Source organism: Melospiza georgiana, chromosome 4 (assembly GCF_028018845.1).
Source record: "Melospiza georgiana isolate bMelGeo1 chromosome 4, bMelGeo1.pri, whole genome shotgun sequence".
Taxonomy (NCBI): domain Eukaryota; kingdom Metazoa; phylum Chordata; class Aves; order Passeriformes; family Passerellidae; genus Melospiza; species Melospiza georgiana.
Genome location: NC_080433.1, coordinates 29956772 through 29982402, shown reverse-complemented (window position 1 = coordinate 29982402; position 25631 = coordinate 29956772). Strand labels below are relative to the sequence as shown.

General features: G+C 45.6%; 1 protein-coding gene across 1 annotated transcript; it reads left to right on the top strand.

The window, feature by feature from the left end:
• Nucleotides 1-1122: 1122 nt before the first annotated feature.
• MB (myoglobin) lies at nucleotides 1123-5065 on the top strand. Its single transcript, XM_058022671.1, has 3 exons — nucleotides 1123-1276; nucleotides 3296-3518; nucleotides 4216-5065. The coding sequence occupies exons 1-3, from the start codon at nucleotides 1182-1184 to the stop codon at nucleotides 4360-4362; spliced, it is 465 nt and encodes a 154-aa protein (XP_057878654.1). The 5' UTR covers nucleotides 1123-1181; the 3' UTR covers nucleotides 4363-5065.
• The last annotated feature ends 20566 nt before the right edge of the window (nucleotides 5066-25631 follow it).

Below are 25631 nucleotides of genomic sequence, written 5' to 3'. Positions count from 1 at the left end.
AAGCTCAGGTCCTGCAGCACTGTGCTAGACACTGTGGGGTTGAATCCTCTTCTCCTGAATTCCAAGGCAGGTCTTCAGCCTCTAGTTGATATTTCTTCCCTGCCTTCTCCTTGGAAACATCCAGAGCCAGGTGCACAGTTCGGGACAGCAGTACTGGCTGGGCTTTGTTATCAGGCTATGCTCTGACTGCAGCCACCCCCGGAAGGGACCAGTCACCCTACTGGTGTGCCAGGCCATTACCAGTCCTGACAGAAAGTTTAGGAGCCCTCCCAAAGCATATCCACATGGTTTGTCAGCTCACTGGCTTTTCCTTCCAACACTGAAATTTGTTTGGCTTGACAGAAGTAGCCAGAGAGCAGAACTGCTGATTGGGTGGGTGTTGAATGTAGCTTTGCTATGTCCTTGTGTCTCTGGTCTGCTGCAAATTACCTTCCTGGCTCAGTTGTACATCTCTTGGCTCTGATATCCAGACTCAGCCATCAGCTAATCCTAGGTATTTCCCAGAAGAGCAGGCAGCAGGATCCTGGCAGGCAGATGTGGGGGAACTGGCTCCGATACAGCTTTTATCCCCTCATTCCTCCTGCAGCAGGTGGGGAAATGGCAGGGCTGCTTTGAATATGGTTATCTCTTAAGGGCATGTCACTAGTGGTGTGTTACCCCAGGAGAAAAGGATGGTGAGATCATTATGGGAAAGGAAAGGCCTTTGAAGTGATGGAGTCAATGCTACTGGCTGTCCTGGCCTTTTCTCCTGCCGGCCCTTGGCAGGCCAGGGGACAGGGAGGCAGGGTGGCCTTGCAGATGACTGGGCTCTTCAGAAATCTCCTGCCATAAAGCTTGACACTGTCTCTGGGTCCTTAGGAACCTGGGACAGGCTCCTGGCACAGCATTCCGGCAGTGCCCTTTCTGTCTAGAGTGGGACATGTGCCAGTCCAATACGAGAAGCAGAAATTATGCCATCAGTGGCACCCACAATAGTACCTGACCCAAAATAGCTTCCTAGAAAAAAACAGAGAGACTGATTAGGTTAGACAAGCCTGAAAGAGAGCAAGAAGTCCAGCTGATGATTGACAGGTGTAGGTTTGTGGGCAGGGGCTATAAATCCCACGGGTGAGTTCTCCAGCTACCCTTTGGGGAAAGGCAAACGGCTGCAGGAAGCACTCGGGACCTGTCTTTGGTGAACCATGGGGCTCAGTGACCAGGAATGGCAGCAAGTCCTGACAGTCTGGGGAAAGGTGGAGTCCGACCTCGCTGGCCACGGCCATCAAATTTTAATGAGGTAGGCAAGGAGCTTCAGTCCTAAGAGTAAAGCTGAGAGCTTTTGATGAGAGACATGCTTGTCAGTGTTTATTTCAACAAGGTGTTTTCTTTCTTGTAGAGTGGTGGTTTTTCTATTGCTATTTTCTGGGTTAAAAGTTACTCACTGTGTAAATTGGCTGTGCTTCTGTCTCTCCATCTCTCTATGGGTGCAGGAGCAGACCAATGCTGCTTTTAACACATGGCTGTGCTTTGTCTCTCTGCCTCTGGTGGCCAAGCTCTGCTTTGGATCCTCATTTCCCAAGCACTGCAGTGAGAAATGCTGGAGTGAAGTGTGTCATGGGGCTTCAGATGCTCTGCAGAAAGGATGTCGGGAAGCAGAGAAAGAATGAAAGGAGAGGAACATTACCTCTGTGGCAATTTTCTTGGAATCTATTTCAGTAAAATTAACTATGAAGTACCTGAGAGTTTCCCTCTCCCCACCTTAGTCTCACCTGGCAGAGCCCTGCCCATCCTGTTTTTTGGCCAGAAATCTGTGCGATAACACTTTGATGAATTTGAGGTCTAAGTATGAAATGAGGCACATCCTTCCCCTTACTTCCCTTCTCCATCATTCCAGTGTCAGAAGTGCTGCTGAGGTCTCCAACTGAGAGAGGACCCCATCCTCCACGTTGTCCTTGTGATCCTGGCACTTGGAGTGGTGAACACCCCAGATACTGCAAAGCAGGAAAGAACATTAGGTGGACACTGGAGCTTGTCCCTTAAGACCAGAGAGGATGCAGACTTTGAGGAGATTCTCTTCAGCTCTCCTCTCAGACTGTGCACACCCAAATGGGTGTGGTACAGACACCGAGGAGAGTAGTGGGGATCTGGCACCTGCTTGGGGGATATCTACCCTAAGCATGGCTAAGGCAAGGAGCCCACATCTCCAGGCACATCTACTGCAAAGCTGTAAAAAACATTTTTGAGAGATGAGCCAAAGAAGGGGCCTGTTTTCCTTACCTGCATTATCATGATCCAGATCAGCTGCCATTTGAAGGGAAAGGAATGGAATGGGAATGAAGTGGGTGGAAATGTGATGGCTTTCCCCTCTTGTGGTCCAGAGCAGGAGTGCTGGAGGGATAACAGGAACCTGAGCCATCCTCACCCATCCATCTCTGAGGTGGCTACTTTGGCTCTGAATTTGCCACATGCTAGAAAAAGCAGTTCCCAATGGAAAACTAGTACCATTTTTCTTACAAGTATCACAGATTACAGCATGGCATTAAATAAATAGATGTCAGCCTGTGACTTTGCGCTCCCCTGCCAACCCAGGTCTCCTCCAAGGAGTTTCTGAGGGAGGAGAGAAGGAAGAGGGAAGGGAGATAGGGTGGGAAAAAAGGTCGGGAACCAAGTTCCTCCACGTCTGCAATCATAGGGTTTGGGGGCGCAGTAAACTCTCCCATCCAGATGACATTCAAGAACACAACCTCCAGATATAAGGGACCTGAGGCTGGGGGCTGTTTTTTTTTGGTTGGGTTTTTTTTTTTGTTTGGTTGGTTTGGGTTTTTTTTTTTTTTTTTTTTTTTTTTGCTATGAGAAGCTTGTAGAACTCTCATTTCCTGGCCAACAAATCATGGGCTGATAAGAGAGTTTGTGTGAGAGGCAGGAGTCTATAGGTGGGCTCTCCAGCAACAGTAAATTGATGAAGACAGGTGGCTTTGTCTACTTTTGGTTTTCCTTCACATGAATACAAGAACTCACCTCTCAGTATCATGACGAGCCTTGGCTCTTGTCTCTGTCTTAAAACCGTTGACATAATCCAGGGGATGGGTGCCAAAGAGTTATCAGAACTGTATGGAAAAAATACAGACACTTCCTCTGTTGCTCTAGTTGGACATGTTTAGGGCAGTGTCTCTGTCATGACCAGAGGAAATGGAAATAGACAGGGGTGATCATCTTAAGAAATGGGTAAGAAGATGGGAATAAAGTAGATTGAGTACTCAAAGGGAGGTATGTCAGGAGCTTCCCCTCTCCAAAGTCCCTCTGCTTTTGTCCACAGACTCTTTCAGGATCATCCCGAGACCCTTGATCGCTTTGAAAAGTTCAAAGGCCTGAAGACCCCTGATGCGATGAAGGGCTCTGAAGATCTGAAGAAACATGGAGTTACTGTTCTTACCCAACTGGGCAAAATCCTGAAGGCAAAGGGTAATCACGAGGCCGAGTTGAAGCCCCTGGCTCAGACCCATGCAACCAAGCACAAAATCCCTGTCAAATATCTGGAGGTATGAAAAAGGGCAGAGAGTCTCAGTGTCTGATGTGTAGTGAATGTGTGTAAGACAGCTGTGTGAGAGTTGGGCTTTCATTTATTGATGACTAGTTGGACTTCAGTGAGCTCTCCCTCAAGTCCAGGGTCTGTGTGTTCAAGCAGGAGGAGGCACAGAAAGGGCTCATGGTATGCAAATGGTATGTGAATATCCAAGTTTAGATTTCCCATTCCAAACATCACACGGAGTCTGACCAACCCTTGACAACAATAAGCCAGCCCATGCAGCCTATGCATGCCTGGGAAACTGTATTACATAAGGACTGTCAGTGACTGGACACAAGGGACATACAATTTTAGAGTAAGCCCTGGAGGATCCATTGGAGACCAAGACCCATAAAAGTAAGTGTTATACAAACACAGGGCATGAATTTGCAGTCTTAATGGATGAGGCCTACAAAAAGTGGAAAGGGCCATGGTCTACTCAAGGTCATGAAGAAGATCAGCGTCAGAGCTAGGAATAGAGCCCAGTGCTTCTGCCTAGCCCAGACTCCTTGCATACTAGACCTCACTGTCTCTCCAGAGGCAGCAGGAAGGCCTACTGAATTAGCTCAGAGATATTTCCAGGCTCTGCAACCTATTTCTTAGTCTGGCTTTTCTGAAAATAAACCTTGAGTGTCCCTTCAGTTTTTCTTTCTCTCTTTCCTTCCTCATAGTTCATTTCTGAAGTCATTATCAAGGTCCTTGCCGAAAAACACGCTGCAGACTTTGGGGCTGATGCCCAGGCTGCAATGAAGAAGGCTCTGGAGCTGTTCCGAAATGATATGGCCAGCAAGTACAAGGAGTTCGGTTTCCAGGGTTAGCACATACGCACAAAGGAGCGCCACGATGGAGGGCCTGGCCACGCATCTTTCCCCAGCGCTATTTTGGACATCTCACAATTGGCCATCTCTGCTGTGTGGGAAAGCTTTGATGAGAGGCCAAGAGTCACTCCAGGCAGCATAGAGGCACAGAGTGATATCCATGATAAACTGTTGTTTCCTGGCTTCATGTATACAAAAGAAATATTCTGCTTTTTTAGGAAAAATAACATTAGGGGTTATCTGTGAGCTTCAGCCTATTTTATCCCCTTTCTCACTCCCTGAAACGCGGTCTCATCTGAGAGGCAAATGGCATGGCCAAAGATGAAGGGATGTGGAGGATCAAGGCAAGTGCTGAGTGTGGTGAATGAGTGAAGGAATTACTCAAATGAGAGATGTGAGAATGGGAAGCAGGGAATGGGAAGCAGCATCCCATTCCTCCCACAGGTGAGACTGTTAGCAGGTTACTACGGAGAGCTTCCAGCACAGTGTTACCTAGCTTTGTGGGGGTGAATGTAGCCAGTCAGTCTCCAGTGCCTGCCAGCTCTGGAGGGTTTAGTTGTTCAACTTGCATTAGCAAAACTATAAAGAGCAGTACTCCCTGTGATCTGTAGGCTTTCTAGTAGCCACCACTATGTGTCTGAAGGTCTGTTGCCCTGGGAAGTGAAATATGTGTTTCTCAGAAAATAAAAATACCTGCACCAGAGTTGTGTGTTTGCTCCTGGCTGTACCGACACCCCAGTGAGAACTGGGGGAAAAGGAGAAAATGGAAAGGTGTTTTGCATACATATCTGGCTTCAGAGCAACCTGCACTGTCAGTCCATGATCTGAGCAGCACGTGGCATCTGTTTTAGCCAGGGACTTGGGCACTCAGATGTCACCATGGGGACATGACCTGATTACTGGACCTCACAGCACAAGACAGCAGCCTCAGCTCAGTGCCTCAGTGCTGAGAGAAGAGCTCCCTGACTAAAGGCCGTGGCCACTGCTGTGCTGTGGGAATATGATGAGGGAAGGTCCCTTATTCATTTATGGGGAGGTAGCATGTGCAAGCAGCCTTAGCTCCCAGCAGCAGTGCAGTGCGTTGCTCTCTCCAGACACTGGAAAGGAGGGATGATCAGCTCAGGTGGAAGGCTGCAATGGCAGCATATGCTCTGAAGACCCAAACTCTGGTCTTTGCAGCCTTTTGGTTTTTTGCTGAGGTGCCTCTGCAGTGCATGCTGCACTGTGTTTACAGATGTACACCCACATCCTGTCGTGTACATCTGCAAACACTGTGAGACAGACATTATGGCAAGATACCTCCCTCTTCCTGTTGCCCTCTCCCCATCCCAACACCAGGGGTTTGTGGCTAGGGGAAATGCATGGAAGTGACACAGCTGCTCTTTTTGGTGTGAAGAAAGTAGTGCACCTCATCTCACAGAGACAGTCTGAGGGCAAGCACAAGGAAGAAAAATGAGGTGCTCAGTAACAGGAGCTACTAGCAGGACCTAGTTCAAGGTACTCCCTGCTACCCTGTGTGCAGTGGAGACAGTGAAGGAGCCACCAGCTCCCTTAAAAATCAATTCTGTGCCCGCATGATCTGCTGTGTCTTTGGTCAGGGCAAAGGCCAAAAGAATTCAGTCTCTGAAAGGAGAAGGAACAATAAATTCCGTTGCAGAACTGTGCATATCTGATTTCTTGCTGTTTACAATTCCTCACTTTACCTCTGGGAGCTTGCTTGGTGTTTCAACCTTTCAGAGGAGGTCACAAAGGCATATGCTGTCACCTAGATGAAGTTACAGCCAGGTGGTCCCTGGCTTAAGCAGTGTGCTTCTTCTGACTCCAGTCTAGTCTGTCGGGTTTTGTGGGGAGGGCAATACATGTAATTAAGGTCTAGGATTGCTTGTCCAACACAATAAGATTTCCTGCCAGTGACAACAGACTCTGCTTTAGGATTAAAAGCTCTGCTATAGCAGCTGCCTCCATCAGTCTGAGTGGGACTGGAGTTGTCTAGATATTTTTAAGTGGTGGAGGAAGGAGAGTTTGCATGTGTGTTGTGCCTAGTTACCAGTTATTAGGTACCTGGACTAAATGCCAGCCCATTGGGAGCACTGACCTTCTCTCTGCCTGCCTTACCCCACTGTGTCAGTGCACTAGGAACCATCCTTAAATCTCCTGGTCAGATGTGGGGTCTGACAGAGGTTTTCTGGTTGTGCCTATGGCTCAGTGAAGATGTGCAAGCCAAGATGAACCAGTACATTTGGGTACCAATAACAGTGAAGGTAACTCCAGCAGGCTCAGTGATTTGGGGTGCTTGTGGTGAAATCCACCTCCCTGCACCTTTGCTACTCTAGGCACAGAGTATGCCCTTGGCTGAGTCCTGACATGACTGCAGGGATATTTGTAATTCCTACAGAATGAGTCTATAAAACTCCTGCAATGGTCCTGGCTTTAAGGACAGGGGAAGTTTCCTACAGCAAAGCAGATGGTGGGAAAAGGATTTTTTTAGCTCTGTGCTATATTGATTCAGAGTCTTTGTCGGAGGCCCCCTTTCACTCTGCTGCTAGCACATAAAATTTTTCTGGTTCACATATAGGACAAAGTCCTTTAGTGGAGATAAACTGTATCAGCGTGAGCCCAGACATTTTCCTCCTTCTTTTCCAGGAATAGCTTAACATCAGGTGGATGGGTCCCAGGGACTTGTCCCCAGCCCCGGTGCCCGTTGGGACCATGTGGTGTCACATACTCATTCCCAGTCACACGATGAGATGTGGGCTGTGTGGCTGCCAGCCACCGTGCTCCAGCACGTACGCACCGGCTGCAGCCAGGTCGGGCTTGCGGCCCCTCTCCCCGCTGCGGTTTCCATTGCATGCAGAACTCACCATGGCCCTGAGCCAGTGACCTGTCTGGGATCTCTTGGGCTTCGGTGTCAGACACCAGCCACTCATCAGAATCTCAGATGAGGGGAGCAGGCCCTCGCTTTCCAGACGCTGTGCAAATGAGCTGTCAGCCCCAGCCAGGGTGCAATAACACTGCAGGCTGTGCTGCCTGTCCCCCTTGTCTTTCCCTCTGCCTGCTGATCCTGCTGACTCCAATACACCTGCCAACGTCAAGTGGCCTCACAGAACAAGGGCTGGGGACCATACTATTAATCCTGTGCTCTTCTCTTGGTCACCTCAGTGGGAGAAAGGGATAGGGCTCCGATGACTAATTATGTTAAATATTTAGCACATTAGTATGAAGCTTGTGACATTCTTCATATTTGCATCTCCCTGCAGGGCTAATGGGAGGAAAGGGCAGAGATGTTTCTAGTCCATGTAATAGTCACTGAACAGATAAATCTGGTTTCTGGGAATTGAAGCACAGACAGTGCCTGAAGGATGTAATGCCTATATTAATTTAATAAGGACACAAATGCTACCTACACTACATACTTTCAGATGAGGATTATTTTTGTCATGATCCCTATGGTTTCTACCACCTGGCGAAAACTTGTCCTGTGTGTTATGCCACTGAGGAAAAGAAATAGTGGAACCAGGTGTTTTTGTGATGTAGACATCCTTGTCCATAACATTTTTTTCCAGAAGGTGCATGGCATCAGATCGTGTCCTCCTTCTTCCTGGACTCATCAATCTCAAGTTTGCTCAAGGCTGCTTTTCCAGGCTGTGCAGGGCTTAACAATCAGAGTCTGCTTCTCAGACTGAGCACACAGACACACAGAAAGACAGACAGACACACACACACAGACATACCTACACACAAGCACCAGCTTCAAAATACACAATATAGCAAACATCTGTCCAAATCCTTCAGATTCCAGCATTCTTGTGCATCAGTTCTTCATCTGAGAGAACAATATATATGAGTTCTCACATTGTGTTCAAATGAAGTACAGCCTTGAAATAGCTAAGGTCTAACCAAATAAGAAGACAAACTATGCAAGAACAGGGCACCTGGGGAGTACTGGTGGGTAGCAGGGCTGTTAAATTTCATGAAGTTGTGCCAACAGAGTCTAAGTAAGTAAGAAGAAAAAGCCCAATCAGCCTCTTTTATCCAACAGCCTAATAAATGAGCATTTGTGAACACGAAAGAGTCACAACAATGCAGTGTTCTTAACCAGAATATAAACCCCTCCCTCCCCTGTGATCATAGCCACAACAAGCCCATCTCTCAGTCCTGTGACTTCTATAAAATCCTTATCCAAATGTCAGCAAAGGTGACCTTGTGCCTTTTTAAAGCAGTACTTTATAGTCACTTGACTGCACTTTACCAAAGTCCTTTCCCAGTTTGGCTTTCATGGCCCTGCAAGTAAATAAACAGAGCAGGCTGCCTCCGCCTTCCCCTCCAGCCCTGCAGTGACCACCCGTGATAAGCCATGTCAGACAGGCAGGTCTGGGGCTCTCCTGGGCAAGGCAAGGCAAGCCCTGGCATGGGGCATGCCAGCATAGCTGGTAGCTGCATGGACAAGGCAATGTGCATTTGGGATGGGGAGGGATACATACTGGTGTGTACTTAGCTGCACCTTATATCTGGAGGAGGGCTTAAAGGAAATTATGCCTGTTTCCCGTTTCCCTTCTCCAAGGAAAGCTCAGTATGAATGCAGCTGCTGGGTGCTCGATCTTATTTTAGATTGTCCTTAAAACAGGTTCAAATGTTCAAGTGTCAGAATAGATTTGGGTGGAAAACTTTCTGGATTATTAGCACTTAATTCTCTATATCTCTGTGCTTAACTTCTGGATCTTCCATTACTTCCCAGTATATATAATTAATGGTGCTTTTATTAAGATTTTTTTATCTTCTGTCCTCCCTTAACATGTTTCCTTATTCATGATAAATTTCAGCATCCAAGCTCTCACCACACGGGTGGAAAATTCCTGGAGCTGATACCCTCACCAAGATCTGGGATTGCTCTGCTCAGGGCTTGCATGACATCACGCTTGTCCTTTTGGCAAGCTTTGGGGTTATCTGGAGAGTTAGCTGATACAGTGTCAAAGTGAGTCTGTGTTTTTTCACTCAGCTGGATGAATAGTCTGGTGCCCTTTGAGGGATGCCACGGATTAACTGTGAGTTGGTTGGGTATAAAGGAGTAAAAATACCACAGAGTTTTGTCTAAACCAGCCAGATGGTGTCCTTGCAGAGTCTGTGGCTGAGCAAAGGTTTTGCACCAGTCACGCTCAGACAAGCTGTCCAGAGATGGTGGAAGAGCACACCAAGTGCCACACTTGCAGCCCTCAGCTCCCCCTCTGAGGGCAAATGAAGCTATGTGGCTCCTAAGGAGGAAAGAAAAATGAAGTACAGGTGGGAAACAGAGGCACAACTGTCCCCCCCCCCCCCCCCCCCCGCGGCTATTTACTCTCTTAGTGCCTCCTGAAGAGCAGTAGCATCATTCTGACAACCCTTCTGCTGTAATGCAAGGAGGCAAGGAGGGAGTTTCCTAATTCAAGCTGCCTAATGGTATGCTTTTGTATGGGAAGAAAGATGGAGTTTTCTCAAGGTGCTAAGATTATTGATGTGATGCTTTCACAAGACTGGCCCATAAACCATGAGAAAGAACCTTTTTGTACATTTTGTTTTTGCCATGATAATAGCATGTATTACTAACTCAACTAATTCCCCAGCTAATTTTAGCATGTCACATTTAAGCCGGTGTCCCTATGTCCTTTGCTATGTTCCCTCTACTGATGAGAAATGATCTCTCAGTGTATGAAGTCATCAATTTTTTTTTTCTTTTTCAGTCAAAATCCTCTGTCATGAAATGGAGTTCTTCATAACAGTCACAAATTGCTAGCTCATAACAAGAAGAGTAATTAGAATATAATTTTTAACATATTTCCTACTATGGTTTTTCTAGTTGAGCAGAGTCATAGCTCCCTTATCTGTTTTAGATCAGAAACTTGTTGACTGTAAGTGTCATCAGGGACAAGCTCTGTTCTAATTTCTAATGGTAATTAATAACAGTTTCATCCAGTTTAAAACTCTCAGTCTACAAAATACTGAAACAGCACCCCTCTTACAATATGCCTGAGTTATTTGCTCTACTGTTCTTAGCCTAGACTTTAGTTAAAGGCTATCCATCTACATGACTGTGCAGTTAAGCCCATTTTAGAGAGGGTAAACTGAGGCAGAGAGGCATGAGTACATTGTTTTCAGGCTTTTTTCATTCAGCTGTCCACTAGGTCAGGCTGCTGGCTGCAGGGCAGTGGATGCCTGTGATCTTTTTGTGTAGGAAGACATGTGAAGTTGTGCCATCTGCCAGTGAGCAGTTCTTGCTTTGAAGTGGTTGAGTTTTAGCAGTTGCCAAAGGACATCCTGTGTATAGATGTGCAGTCACAATGCGGGCGCAGTGTAAATAGCCCAAGAGATTACAGATGCTACATGCAAAGTGAAGCAGTCTAAAGACTGTGGGGCTGAACTTGAAATGAAGTTCTCTGGAGATAAACTATGCACTATGGTGGCACTTGGGAAATTGCCAACCTTCTCACTTCCAAAGAAGAGTCCCAGACTGAGATAATAAAGGACATGGATATCTAAATATGGCACCAGCAGAAGAGAACCTAGTGTATGAACCTCAGATCTTCCTGTGTAATTATGCACATGCTTACAATTTAATCTGCAATCCCTCCTTGATTTCTAACATTTTGCCACCATCTTGGGTGGGTCTAAGCCATCCGGGTTTCATTTGCCTAACTTAATTTATAGTCCATGGAAGTAACCTTCTTCTGCCTACTTTGGCAGATCCTGTCATATTTTGTCTAATCCAGCCTCCAAAAAATGCTATTCCAGCTACCTCCATCCAATAGTGTGACTAGTGAACAAGATTCAGGTGCATGCCTTTTATCACATAGATAACTCAGCTCATAATTCTTTGGTCTTTTAAAAATGAGCTGTGCCTTTCCATTTTGGAAAGGGCTTGACTTCAGGAGACCAGGTTTCAGTGAGGGATCCCTGCCTAGCTCATGTGCCTAGGCTCTAAAGGAGTAGGCTTTAAAAAATAACAAAAAACCCAGTGCTGGTTTTCATACTGACTGTATTTAGCTAGTCCTCCTCACTCAACACATGGCTGGCTGAATCCTTTTAAACCACCAAACTCTTTCTTGGTGTACTGGAGTCCTGGGCAAGTGGCTCAGCCTGGAGTATTTCTACCAGTCTTTCTAACCAGGGCTGTCTAAAAGCCTTCATACAGCTTTGAGGCTGTTACTGTCCTAATGGGACCACTCCTCCCCAAGGGCATTCTCTTTGAGAAGAAAAATGGAGAGAGGAGGGAGAAGATATTTCTGTGCCTAGCATTAAGTGACATATTGCAAAGCATGAGGCTGCTTGGGAACAACAGCCTATGTGACAGCCTGCTGTGTGGTGTTCAGAGAGTCTGGGGTTGTTTTTCCTGCAAGCTATGCTTCCAACCTCTCCTCCCACCTCATTGATGGAAACATCTGGATCTACCCACACTCACAGCTCTCTTCAGTGAGTACAACAAGAGAAAGAGGGTTTTCTTTCCTTATTGCTCTGTTTTGAGGATAGCTTGCAGCTGTGCCTGGCTGGAAGGAATGCACAGATTTCATGGAGGATGGTCGAGAAACATTTCCTTTCCCAGCTGTATCACATCCCTGTTCATACACAGTGGCTCATAACTGGGAAGTCTTCAGTTCCAATTCTTCTGGCAACATACAGTAGGGAAGAAGTAGAAATGGAGGCAATGCTTTTTCCTTCCATCTACGGTCAGGTTGGAGATGGACAACACTGCACCACCCTCAGTAAAGGGGCTAATTATGGAGAAAAGTGTGCTAGAGCTTCTCAACGTTAGAAATAGATCAAAACAGAGTAAGTGCTGCAGAGTACAGCATCCTTCCAAGTACTGGTGTTGGTGAGATAAGAGATAATACATACTAGAAATTGTCTGTTGAGAGAGAGGAGTGACACATCACTTGTATCTTGAGGACAGAGCATCTTAGAAATAAATGTAAAGAATATCCTTTCTTTGGGCATTTAATTTCCCTCCTGTTGGAAGTGCTTACCTACAGTTACCTACAATTAAGTCTGTGATGAGAGTGTGTGTGTGTGGGTGTACATGTGTGTATGTACAGCACAAAGGCTATAGTTAATACACAGAACTAAATGTTTTGTTCCAGAGTCCCAAATGTACACGGCCTCTCAATACTCATCAATTTCAGTGGGTGTGAGACCTTTCAAAGACCCGGATTCGTGCAGGAAATTCTTTGCCACAGGCTTAGGATTAGTGATTTTTTTTCTGCTCATGATGCAGTACAAACTTGGAAATCAGTTCTGCATCTATTCATCAGCTAAGTATGAGCCCCTTTTATTAGTGCCTTTTGTGGCAATAAGTGTGATCTATTTAAAGCCTTCAAACTGCAATTCCCCACAGCAGATGTAGTAGAAGCAGATATCCATGGAAATCAGTCAAAATGAGCTCGTGTTGCTGTGCAAAGGGTGAGCTCTGTTCTGCTCAGCAACAGTTACCCAATTCCTGCCACATGGGCTTTGTCTCCTTCTTCAGTGGTTTGGGGCTTGGTGCTAGGTTTCCTGGGGAAGCTTTACTGCCATTTACAGTCCCTGCTTCATATTCACTCTCTTTCATTTTTCTTCCTTACGGGGCATTCAAGGAGGAGACACTGCTCTTCCTGTGGCCTAGCTCTGCATCCTCAAACATGTCATGGCTAAATCCATGTGGTTATGACTGCCAGCCATGGTCCCCTGTTAACAGCAGCAAATTCATTCTCATCTCATCAAGTGATCCTTAAACAAGAACTATGAAGCTGCATAGGTGGGTAAGTGTTGCAGGAAACCAGGGGGGACCAACCAGATATTTTTATTTGGGAAACTGTTGAAATGCTTTGGTTTGTTTGTGGTTTTGGGTTTTTTTTCCCTTAACGAACTGTTTTATTTAAATCTCATATCTGCACTTGGCTGACTGGTGTCAGAGCTGGCCAAGTGCAAGGTTTCTCTGCCTAGTAGGATACCATAGATGGCTATTAAGAATTCTGGATAGGAAATATTTTGGTACAAATTGCTGTGTAAACCAAGGCTCATATTTACAACAGGAGTTGTTCCCTGTTATTTTGTTCTTATTGGAGTGGGACTGGAGCAAACTGAGAAAAGAGCAAAAGATGCACTAGATATGCCTAAGAGGGCAGAGTGGTGTCCTTGCAGTGTGTACTGACCCTTGAGGAGTGGTCAGAAGTCCATAGAAATCGCTCATAAGTCCATACAAGGACCAAAACTGTTCAATATTAGTACAATTTAATAGCAATGGCCCAGGTAGTGGGATCAAGCGCATCCTCAGCAATTTTGCAGATGACACCAAGCTGAGTGGTGCAGTGACAAGGGATGATACCAAGTTCTGCTCCACTCTTAAGCTGTATACTGCTGTGTCCTGAGAAGACTATTCTGTGTTCTGTGGAGGAATTAATGCAACTCCCCAGTACAGCCTAAACTAGTTGTCTTGAGATCACTTGTTCATTTGCTTATTTCTGCCTGAGTAATTGGGATTTGGCCTGTGACAGAGACAGAAACAGAAGCATATTGCCCACCCAGGCTGCAGAGAAAGACTGTAAATGGTGACATAAGTCAAGTAGAAGTTTGAGTCATGTTTGGTACCGCAGCACAAGGGTCAAGAAGGAATCCTCTGGGAAACTGAACAAAGAAAAATGGGAAAGGGAAAAAAACCCCACTTTAACTAGCACTGACTAGTTCTTCTTTCTTGTCATAATTTCCTTGGGATGTTGTCACATGCATTACTGGAAGAGATATTGTTTGGCCCAAGGATGTGGGATTTCTTCCTCCCAACTCTTCAGTAAATCCTAAAGTTCTTTTCAAACCAAGATTGCTATAAAGCTGGGATTCCTGGCTCAGACTCTTTCTTCCATTCAATTCACTGTTACTGTCCAATGTCCCAGATGTGAAACAGCTGCTCACACAGCAGCATCTAGCCAGATGTTGGAGATCTGATTAGACACTGAAATGAGAAATGGAACAAGGGAAAGGACATTTATATCTTGAGATTTAACATGCTTCTTTATTACAGACATGGTGGTGGGCTATGTCATTCCACATTCAGATGACTGGTTTCAGAGTTTCATTGTAGAGCATCTTCCCCAGCCTTCTAAAGTACATCATTTATCCAAAAGAAAACCCAAAGAAACAACCCACCAAAACCCCACAATTTCCTCAATGAAAACTTTTGATGCATTTGAGGCACTACCTTTATTATAACTCGTGGGGGAATGGCTGAGTGTTTGGACAAAGCACAAGAGACCAAAGATAAATAGTCTGTGCTCTGTAGACAACCTTGCTGAGCTGACATTTGTTGCCAGTAACGGTTGCACTGAGATAATTTCCCAATAAGGTAAAATTAATCTGTGTCACTCCCCATGAATGTAAAAAAATAAAAGCATGGCCATCATTCCTTAAGTCACCTGACTGTCTTCTGCTGGAGGTTCACCTTTGTATTGATGTAACTGAAGACCACATCCAGTTTTGTAGTGCAGCTTCTAAAGTTCCTCTGGAAAAGCTGGGTGTAAGCACAGCCTGCCTGACATGCAGCTGTTGGCTCCTGCTGTTTCTCTTGTAGGCTTAACCTGCTCCAGAAAAGGACAGTCACTTCAACCAAGGACAGACTTTGCTCATTTGCTTCCAGATGCTCCATCCTGCTGCATAAGGTAATGTGACACGATTTCATTACATGGCCTCATATACTCAACACAGCTTTAAACTGTCAGACACAAAATACACTGAAATGGATCTACTTGTTCTTCACATAACTCCTGTGGGTAATTGTGAAAGACAGCGTGCTCAGTCTGTAGGAGTAGGCACCATGACACAAAGGACTTCAAAGAGTGATTCTAGCAAGTAGATGGTGACAAGATAGGAGGTGGTTTGGCTTACAAAGCAGTCAGAGAAAGGAGATGAGCACTTCAACAAAACTGGATTCAGTTGCAGAAAATAACCCCAAATGACACACTTGACATTAGCTTCATTGTGAACTCAACTTGAAGTTTATGGAGAGAAATTCTTTAGCCATGCTGTATTGAAGGACAGAAAAAATGACCTCAGATAATACAGATGATCTCTACTACTTTCTAAAGAAAAAACCCTCAAATCTATTTTTCTAATATCATCTGAGGAGCACTTAGTTATGGAAAAGATGTAGTGGTTGATACTGTCACAACAGACTTCCCTTGTTTTGGTAGATATAATGGGTTGGATTGCCAGATTTCCAGTCAAGCCAAACAGCATCAAACCATTCCTTGTGAAAAGTTCAAATGCAAATGGTCATACTCTGTCAGCTGTGACTCATTGCATCAAGTCCAATGACTAAGAAGGTCAAGAACAATTAATTCAGAGATGAAGGCACCAAAGCTTTCAGTTCTGCTGCTGCACTTCAGAACCATGCTCGGAATAAAACTTGAGAACTCATTTCATCGTCTTCACTGCCTTAGCTTTGGGGCCATGATTGTTTCTTTGCATGCGAGCCAAGCACTCTGAGGTGAGCTACAAAGGACAGTGGCTGCCTGACAGCTGCTCACAAGGACTTTTATTTTGCCTTCCCTCTTCCTTTGACCAGAATTTCCATGATTGGTCATGTGAACCTTCCTGCAACACTGCCAAGACAAGCTGCCCATAGATGAAGACCTTAGCAATATCCAATTCCCCAGCTGAGAATTTTCCCACCTGGCATATGCAGCAAAGGAATGGTTACTGAGGTTTTTAGTTACCAGCTCGCCACCTGACTTCACAGCGGTTAAAGCACGATGTTTAACAAACTGACATTTGTTGATTTGAAGCGTGTTTTGTCAGAAAATTCCTCCCCGGCCCAGTGGGAAGGCTGGGCCGCCGGGAGCCGCAGAAGCATTCCGAGCCCTGGGGCCGAGGGGCTGCCCCAGGAGCCGCCGTGTTTGCACAGCTGCAGCGCCCTGGCTCGGGCCGTGTGAGGGGTGGGAGCCGCCGTTCAGGGGACGCTCCCAACCCGCTGCTCGGGGGCATGACTGCCGCTGCAATAGTGGGAAGCGCTTTCCCGGCGTTTCAACTCCCTCACCCTCCAAATAATCCACTTCCTCAGAATTTTGCATTTTGTGCAGGAATTCGCATTTTGGTGGTAGCTCGGGGGGGCTTGGAGCCAGTTCTGGGCACAAGCGAGGGCCCTGGCGCGGACATGGCGCGGGGCCGTCACTGAGGGGGAGCCGCCACGAGATGGCGCCCTCGCGCCTCGCGCCCCCGCCGAGAGGGGGCGGGTGATTTTTTTTTCTTTTTTTTCTTTTTTTTTTTTTCTGCTGGTTTGCTTTTGTTTGGCTTCTTGCACCCCGTTCCCCATGGTCTCCCACAGACAGCCCGGGGCGCTGTGCAGAGCTGTGGGTGAGGGTGGAGGCGAGTGTGCAGCGCAGATCCCGGTGGGATCCCGGCCCTGGCGGGGGAGCGTGAGGGTGGCTCCCAGGAGAGCCCCCGGCTGGGAAATCCTGCTGGGCCATCCCTTTGCTGCTCCCACACACATCCCCAGCCCCTCTCCTCACCCGCAAGAGAGGGTCAGCGCTGACACACAGCGTGGCTCTAATCCATACAGAACGTGGTGTAGGAGAATCCAATCTCCCCTCTCCTCCTTCCATCCTCGGGCCCTCACACCTCCACCTGCCCCACTGGCCTCTCCTGTGGTTTTGGTTGCCCTGTACCAAAGGCTCAGGTGTTTGCAGGTGAGGGACAATGAAATGCAAGAGGGTGGAAATCCTGATGAAAGCCAGTGCCAAACCAGCTGGGCAATTCCAGCCCAACACTGGCAAAACTGCTTTTCCAGGAGGCTTTTTGGTTCCTGGAGGCCTGGGAAGGATGGGGACCCTCCTCTCCATCAAACTCCAGCATTTACTGAAGAGTGGTGGTCCTGAGCCATTGAACATGGATGAGCCCAGAAGAAAGATGTGGCACCAAAACAGACCAAGAAATTATACCTGCCTGGCATGAACCTGCTCTAAGCAGCTTCCCTTTCCTTTCTCCATGTGTCCTGTTGTCTTCATCAGCTCCAAGGAATGATTTTCCATGAGGCTGTAGGGATCTCTGCTGGGCAGAATAGTCTGTTCTGTAAACTCTCATTCTTTTTTCCTCATTATAGGTAATTTGTTTGACTGTTGGATGCACTTCATCAGGGGTGTAAACTAGATCATTGCACTAACCTCATCTTAAAACTTTTTACTTCTCTTGATTGTCCTTAAGAGCACTCAAAAACTCACAGGGCCTGCTTGGTGCTGGATCTTCTGAGCTCTGCAGCTTCCCTTAAAAACCGATCTTAGGTCTATTGAATTACAATGGCATGAAAGTCTTTGAGACAAAAGATGGAGTGGAAAATGTGATAGCTGTTCTGCAATTAAAAAAACAAAAATAAATAGCAGATTCTGTTCTTTCTGTATTGGGGGCTTAGTGTGTAGGAATTTACAGACTCAGTTAAAAATAAACCAACCCCAAACTGATTAACATGAAAAGTCAATTAAAAAAAAAAAGAAAGAAAGCTTCTAAACTGTAGGAAACAAAATGATTTTTTGGAAGCATCTTTTCCCTTAATTGGACATCTATTTCTAGATGGAGTCATTTGTGCACGGAATCCAGCTGTATGACTTTTGTTTGGCAGTGAAATGATCAGTGCCTGAAAGTGTGAACGTCATGTGGAGAACCCCATCCATGCCTTGAAAAGGACTGCTGCCCAAGCAGGGCTTTGTTGGCAGTGTCAGAGGGTGCAGAATCAAGCTGTGTTGTAATCCCTAATTGTATGTATTCAGATAATGGCCTTTTAATGGTTCTGGTGGCTTTGTGGGTTGTAGTTAGTGGCCCAAGAGGGGGCTGGAAGTCCATGTGCCAGGTTAGTGCAGGATCTGAAGCCAGAGGAGGTGGGTCTGGGTGTAGGCAGGACAGGCACAGGGCAGCCCTGCTCCTGCAGTTGCCCTTGCCTCTGCCAGGGCTGGTGACGCTGGCTGGGGCTCCTGACACTGGCTGGGGGCTGATGGCTAATGCTGGGATGAGCAGCTACTGCTCTAAGTAGTCTCTTACCCCTGAATGACTGCAGGAGGATCTGTCCCTGCCCTTAAGAGCTCTCTCCCAGCTCTCCATTGCCTTTTACGTCCACTTCCCTTAAGGCTTCCTATCTCACATCAAAATTTACCTGTCAGACTCCTCATCCTGCAGATGTCAAAGCTCATAACACTCCAATGATACGGCTCTTTTAAAAGCCCAGTCCAACCCCATTGCAAACATCCCCTACTCTCTTCCTCCACTCAGATCTCACTGCCATCAGTGGAAGTGGTGGAGGCTCATTGTTGTTTGACTTTGGAGTATTAGGTATTCCCTGGACCCTTTTGGAAGCATTCCTAAGCCTCACAGTACCTATTTCAGCAATATTAACAGCCTAATTTTGCAGAAGGTGGGACCCATGCCATACAGGTAAATCTCTGTCCCACTCCAGACAAGTCCTGCCTCCAAATGCACTGAATAACCACTATGCAACACAGATTTCTGTCACACCCCAGTCTGAGGTATAATTCCTGTTCTTTGTTTGCAGCCAGATAAAATTTAGGACCTTCCAACACTCCTTTCAACTCCATAACATCCAAATTAACCATTCATAGGATGTGAACACAGCTCCAATTCCCCAGCATGCTCAAGCTTTGGAGAGATTCCAGTTCAGTTCTTTGCAGCTCCACACCATTTCTAGCTACCGTGTGTCACCTCTTCTTAGGCCAACATTTAGCAGAAGACTTCTCCATCAAGCTTCCAAGATGTTGGCTGTCAACATGCAGACATGAAAACCAGCCTCCCACTTCTCTCCTTCTTCCTTCCCTACCTCTCCATCACATTGCAGAGTCCCTTGGGCTCCTGCCATGTGGAAATTATTTCATAAAAAAAATCTAGCTGTCTCTGGTAGATGGGTTTGGATGACCTGCTTTCACAGAGACCCTCCACAAGTGGTGCAGTTTCCTGGTATATCCCTCACCCCTTCACCCTGTGCTGTTTTACTACCACACAGTGGTCCTAAAAACCAACCTACCTTCTCTCTTTTCCTCCTTAAACTAGACAGTTTATTTTTTACAAGTTAAAAAAGCAGCCATGAAGCCATGAGTCCTTCAAGGAAAAGATGTGTTCCTCTCCTCCTCCCTCCACCTACATGGCATGAATCTTAGGCTGTATTTTGCAAGTTTGATTTGAAGTAAGCTTCTTGCTGTTGGCAGAATCTGCCTCCGCGCCCTCTCTGCTCGTTCAGTGAGTGACACTAATCAGTGGTGTGGGAGGTAAGGACAATATCAAGTACCAAGGTGATTGACAAGTCTCACTCAGAAGGTACATGCTCCCCAAAAGGTATGCAAGAGTGAAATAGGGTGGATCAATCCATCTCTTTGCATCATTGCCCATTGCAGGCACAGTTTTTCATTTAAATTAATAGTTCACTGAGAAGAGAAGAAGAAACAAAGCAAGTTTTCTCCAAAAAAGCCCTATTTGTTGAAGATTTTAGAGTATTTTTGGGTTTTTTTCCCCCCTGTTACATGAGAAAATGCCTCCATATTAATCACAATATGGAATCTACATGAAAAATCAGACCCTGCTGGGCAGGAAAAGATCCTCTGAATTATCTCAGTGGGAGAGCTGGCACTAATTTACTGCTGTTGTGCTCCAAGTACTTCTGATGCAAAAGATGAATGGAGCTGAAAGTTTGTAGCTTGACTTGCATGTACATGTAAGCTTTTTGAATAGCATCAGCTGGGCAATATAAATTGGCCCAAGACCCTTAACTCAGGGTTAGAGTCAGCAACCTTGCCTGTGTGACCTGCCCTCATATCTCATTTCTTTTTGAGCAGTCTTCCTTTCCTCCTCCCCCCTACCTATATTTTTTGCTACTCCAGAGCCCTAGACAGAGAAATGTGCTGCTGTTTCTCTGCTTTACCTTCCATAAAGGTGAGTTTCATGCCTGTTGTAGTTTATTCCCGTGAGTTTACCAATGAGCCATTTAATAAACAGAGATAGAGATGAAGGAAGCAGCCACAGCTCTTTTTGTCACAGAGATGTGAAGGACGATGTTGTTTCACACTATAAGCAGGTTGCATGAGAGATATTTCCAAACCCTGTAGTCTTTTCTGCCCTGCTCCTTGAACAATACTGTAGGCTACAGCTGTACTAGAAAACTAAATGTAAGATCTTTCTCTGGCACTGAAACCAACTGGAATGGAAAGATCTGCATTTACTTACATTAAATGTCATTACCCTCCAGAAGAGGCTGGCTGTCTGCAAACTCCTTATGAAGAATTGTTCTTGGCCCGGGCTAAATCACAGACAGTTTAAAAGACATTGCCTGGTAGAACCCCTCCTTGGTCTGGGTCAAAAAGTGACAGGGAATGTACTATAATTTAAGAGTGGGTGATTCAGTTCTGGAGTCTGAGAACACAACCTGGCACCATTTAATTTTTAATGTGACCAAGACGTCTCTTGCTTCTGAGCATTTGATTTTGTGAATTCTATAACACAGCTTCCCCCTTAAAGCCCTCTCTTCTGTGTCAGGATGGGAGGTGACGATGGACCAGAGAAGAAGGGAAGATGGAGGCAGAATAAATCAGGATGGACCAGAGCAAAAAGGAACACCCAGTGGAAATCTCCCATACAGTGTGTTCCTCTCTGCAGGACAGAGGCTTGTGTCACCCCATTTCCTAGCAGAACACTGGAGACTGTAATTGTCCAGGTGGGAAACTGTCCCAGCTTTCTTGGTGGCTTCTGTTTTGTAGTGTCCTTTTGCCTGAATGTGCATTTGCTGTTTCTGTGACCAGGAAAGGACTCTGAAGCTGTGGTCCCCAGGCTGGAGAAAGCAGTCAAGACTTCTAGCCAAGCATGAGACCTGTAGCTCCAACAGGTAAGTTGTCTCTTTAAACCACTGTTCAGCTTCTCAGGTTTAATGGTAAGATACAAAAGACCAAGTCTTTGGGGTATTAGTTTCCAGTGTTTTTGTTTAGCATTCAGGATCAACACCTCCAGCTTTTTGGGCCCGCATCAGATTACATGCTAGTATGGGCTCACCCTGGCAGCATGTTCTCACAGCCTAATTGGAGGCACAGACTTTTGGAATACCTTGCATGGGCTTGTGCTTTCACATCAACTCAGCAAGTCATAGGCCATTGGAGCCCAGCTACTACTGCTGGCCTGATGTCAAACCCCAGATCCCAGGAATAGCACCACTACTCAGTTAGAGAGGACATCTGACATACATACACCCTTAGATATTTGTTTGCTCATCTGAGTTTGCTTCTCAAAGTTTCCTGTTTCCTTCTGACTTATTTCTGTTCGAGTAAAATGAAAGGTTTGGCTTTTGGATTTTTTCATTTCTTTTCCCATCTCCTCTTGAGAAAGAGAGTGAAGCTTGTAGCAGCCAGAACCCAAGCTCAGGAGTGTGGTGCTGGAATGCCTCTCCTGGGTCAGGGTGTCCATTTCCTGACTGCAACATCCTATCATGTCACACAAGGTCCTTCATAATGCGTCAAACTTATCTTTAAAAATAGTCAGGCTCTTGCCTCTGGCCTCTGGAACACAGGCAGAAAACGAAACTTTTGAAACTATTCCAGAGAGACATTTCCTGTCCACAGGACAGTCTTCACCCTGTGACAGCCCCATCTGCTTATTTTTTCCCATGTTTTGCCCACTTTTTTGTTTTTTTCTCTTGTCTGCCTCTTCCAGGCTTCAGGAAGTAAATTGTCTTTCACTGTAGTGGGGTAACCTGAAGATTGACTCTTGTCACCCTTGGCCTGGCCTTTTTTGACATACTCAGTTCCTGGCAAAGAGGCAGGCTGTACATCCCACCACAGAGCAGTTTCTGGCTTAATGCCCATATTCAGTTGGAGTCATGTCAAGGGATGAGCTTCTGATGTTTCCTGTCACAGCGGACAACTAGGGGACCAGTTATCATATGTCAGGCCTTTGTGAGGTTGCTGCCTTGCTGGCATGGTCTCAAAGTCCAGTTTGTCCCTAAACTTGCCCTGGAACCTTGTTAGGGTTGTGCCAACATAGTCTGGTCCCTCTGAGGCTACTGACCCTAAACTCTGGGCTCTGCTGTACTTTTCTCTAAGTACCCCAGAACCAAACTGTTTGAACATAGCACTGTTTATCAAGCAAGTCTTGCATAACTGCCCTGGTGTAGCACTGCCAGACTTCCAAATTGCTCTCACTTGACTTCTCACTTCTGAAGTTAAAGTCATTTTGGCTGGCTGTACACTTATTTCTGGGATGGTCTGGGACTGTGCCCTACAATGGACTTGTTGGAAAACACCATGCATCTGTTGGAGCATATCACAAGTCCCTTTTTAGAGTATTATCAAAAGTTTCATTTCTCTGCAGACCAAAACAGTTCTGTCTTGTATGGGACACAGACAAGATAAGCACTGTAGGCTGGAATTTCAGAAAGATTCCTGTGATCTAGGCTGTTTACCATACAGTTTCTAATGCTTTGCCTGGCATCAGTGTTGACTTATGTGAAGCAAGACAAGACAGGGGAAAGTCCTCAGTTCCAGCAGTAATTTGTCGCTCTGTGTGACATGGCATGAAATGACATCTGATGGCTTTCTGAGGTGGAACACAACATATTGCAGAGAAGAGTCACTGTGCCATGGATACAAAAAGACTTTTTCTCCTCAGTCTCCTCCCTAGACATGCCAAAAGGGAATAGGCTGTGGAGACTGTGTCTGTATCTGTGGAGACTCTCGTTGCAGGCTTCAGCATACATCAAGGTCATGGACTAAAAGCCATCAAGGAGGTACAAACATGGCACTGCAGTATGCAACAACATGCAGGTGATGAGGACAGAGCATGAGTCTGACATGCAAAATAAGGAAGTATCTGGCAGTATCAGCACAGCTCAACAGAGACATTTGATTCCCCTTCATTCTGGCTAAGCAGAAAAAAGAGGAAGCTTTCACCTGAAGTTTACCAAGGCTAGAAATAACAGGTACTCTCTTTCCCTTCTGGGCTTTTCATAAAAACTTGGAGTGAATAGAAGAGGACAGGACCTTCCTAGTTAAGAATAGTGGCAGACACAAACCATAGAACTAATTTAGAGATCGTTTTATCACTCACTTGCTGATGATGTTCTACTGTGTTGGGGTCAGGACCCACATACCTCTAGTCAAAACAAAATTGGCTGCTTTATACGTTCTTCCTTCATATTCTCCTATAGCCAGTGAGGTAAAAGGTAGATGTAGGGAATACAGAGCCAGACAAATGCAGGTGGGAGCACAGATTATTCCTGGAGTTCTACCCTCCATTTTCTTTTAATTCTTGGTTGACAAAAAGATGCCATGGGAAAAAATTAAAACTAAACATTTCACTTGGGAATACACTCCTTTTCTCAGTTCTTTTAAGAAACAGAAAGCTTCTCTTTTTTAAATTTGTTTTTCTGATGTTAATGAATGGCAAAGCAGAAGGGCCTCTCAGTTCTTGTTTTGCTGAGAAAACCTTCACTACTAAAGCACCTCTCAAGCAAAGTCACTTATGTTTTCAGTTTTCTTTTTAGTGGAATTTTGTTTCAAAACAATATTTCCTCCTCATAAATCTCAGTTCTTAAATGTTCCTTCCTCACTCAACCAATTTGGATGAAGCTGAAAAAGTGCTTAAGTGAGCCTAAGCTCATTTCATTTTCAGAAGTCAATTCAGAGTCTGAAGTTTCATGGAAAATCATCAAAACTCAAGGCTCCTTAATTAATGAGGTGCTTTCAGACATTTTCCTCTTTGGCAGAATTCTTGTCTGAAAAGAGAAAATTCATTGGGGAAGATGTGAAATCTCAAGCAGGGATAGAAGACATCCGTAAGGCTCTCCTTTGAGTCAAGCATGTTCATTTCTTACACATCTGCTCACTGTCTAGCAGAGCACATCATTCTGCTGCCACCAGGGCTCTCTCCATTGGCTGGATTCTTTTTCATCTGTCAGGGTTTTACCATGCAAGGGCAGTCCTTTCTCCAATGATCATCCTGTGGAGGGAGGAAACAAAGTTTTAGGGTACTGTGAACTATTTTCTAAAAGCCTGTGCTGGAGGTATTTCTCTCTGGGAGATCAAGGTGAAATAGCAGCTCTTGCTTGGACTACAGCTCTACAAAGGGCTTACTGAGGAGTCGTTGTGCTTTTTCACTGCTTTCAGATTTAAATTCTGTAGGTGTTATATTTTAAATCAATCTAAAAATGTCTGTTCTATCAACTTGTATTTCAAAAGTGTGTGCATATCCTGCTCATAGCAGTACATGATGCATTTCTTTCTCGTGAGATCTATGGGAGGTCCTAGATCGCAGGCAGGAGAGGGGCACACATTCCTTGAGATACCATCTGGTCACCAAAGGAAAGGACAGTCAGCAGGCCTTTGCCATGACTTGGCAATGCCAGCATGGCTGCCTCACTTCCTGCCCTGGTTCAGATTTCACGATAGCCTGGTGTAACAGGGCTTCTCTGCTTGTCTCAAGACACAGTCCAGAGCTAGGTCTGAACAACCATGAGCCACAACTGGCTTGGGGCTGGCACAACAACTGGACTACAACATGCCACAGAGATGCTCTGTTTGCCTAAGAGAAGTCTCCTTGGCAAGGACAACTGGGAAACACTGTGAGGAACCAGTGCAAGAATAATAAAGAATTTACCCATCCCATGAGCTTTTTGGAAGCAGTGTATAATCCTTACACCTGCTTTCTCTGTTCCAGTGAGACCACCTGAAGGAAGATAATTACTAAATCACATTAGGTTCCGGATGCTGCTACTGCCACAATGTAGTAGTTCTGAGGTCTTCACTGAAATAATTAGCTCTCAGATGTTCACCAGGAAATTGGTGGGTTAATATAGCTGCATACAACAGCTTCTTGTCACTTTAGGTTACATATAAGATACTGGTAGGAAACAGGTAGAAGCCATCATAGGATATAAGACAGATGCTGTGGAGGGCAGGAGATAATGAGTAGGACTCTGCCCTTGTGTTTGCATACATTGGGATTTCCTATTTGCTGTGCATTTATATATTTTCTGGAATAATGGGGTCCTGGTCTGTGGGCAGGACTCCATAATACAAATAAATAGCGCTATGGCTGATGGCAGACCTTGTGTAACTGCCCCAAAGTTGACAAAAGTTGCAAGTCTGAGTCAGTGCCATTGTGTAAGGAGATAATTTCTACCTTCACAGTGTTGTGGCCAGCTGGAATTGTTCTCTCTGATAATTGGCAATCCAGATTTCTCCCAGATGGCAGCATCTCATAAAGAGTATCTGAGAAGAGCTTTGCTCCTCTCTTTAATAAGACTC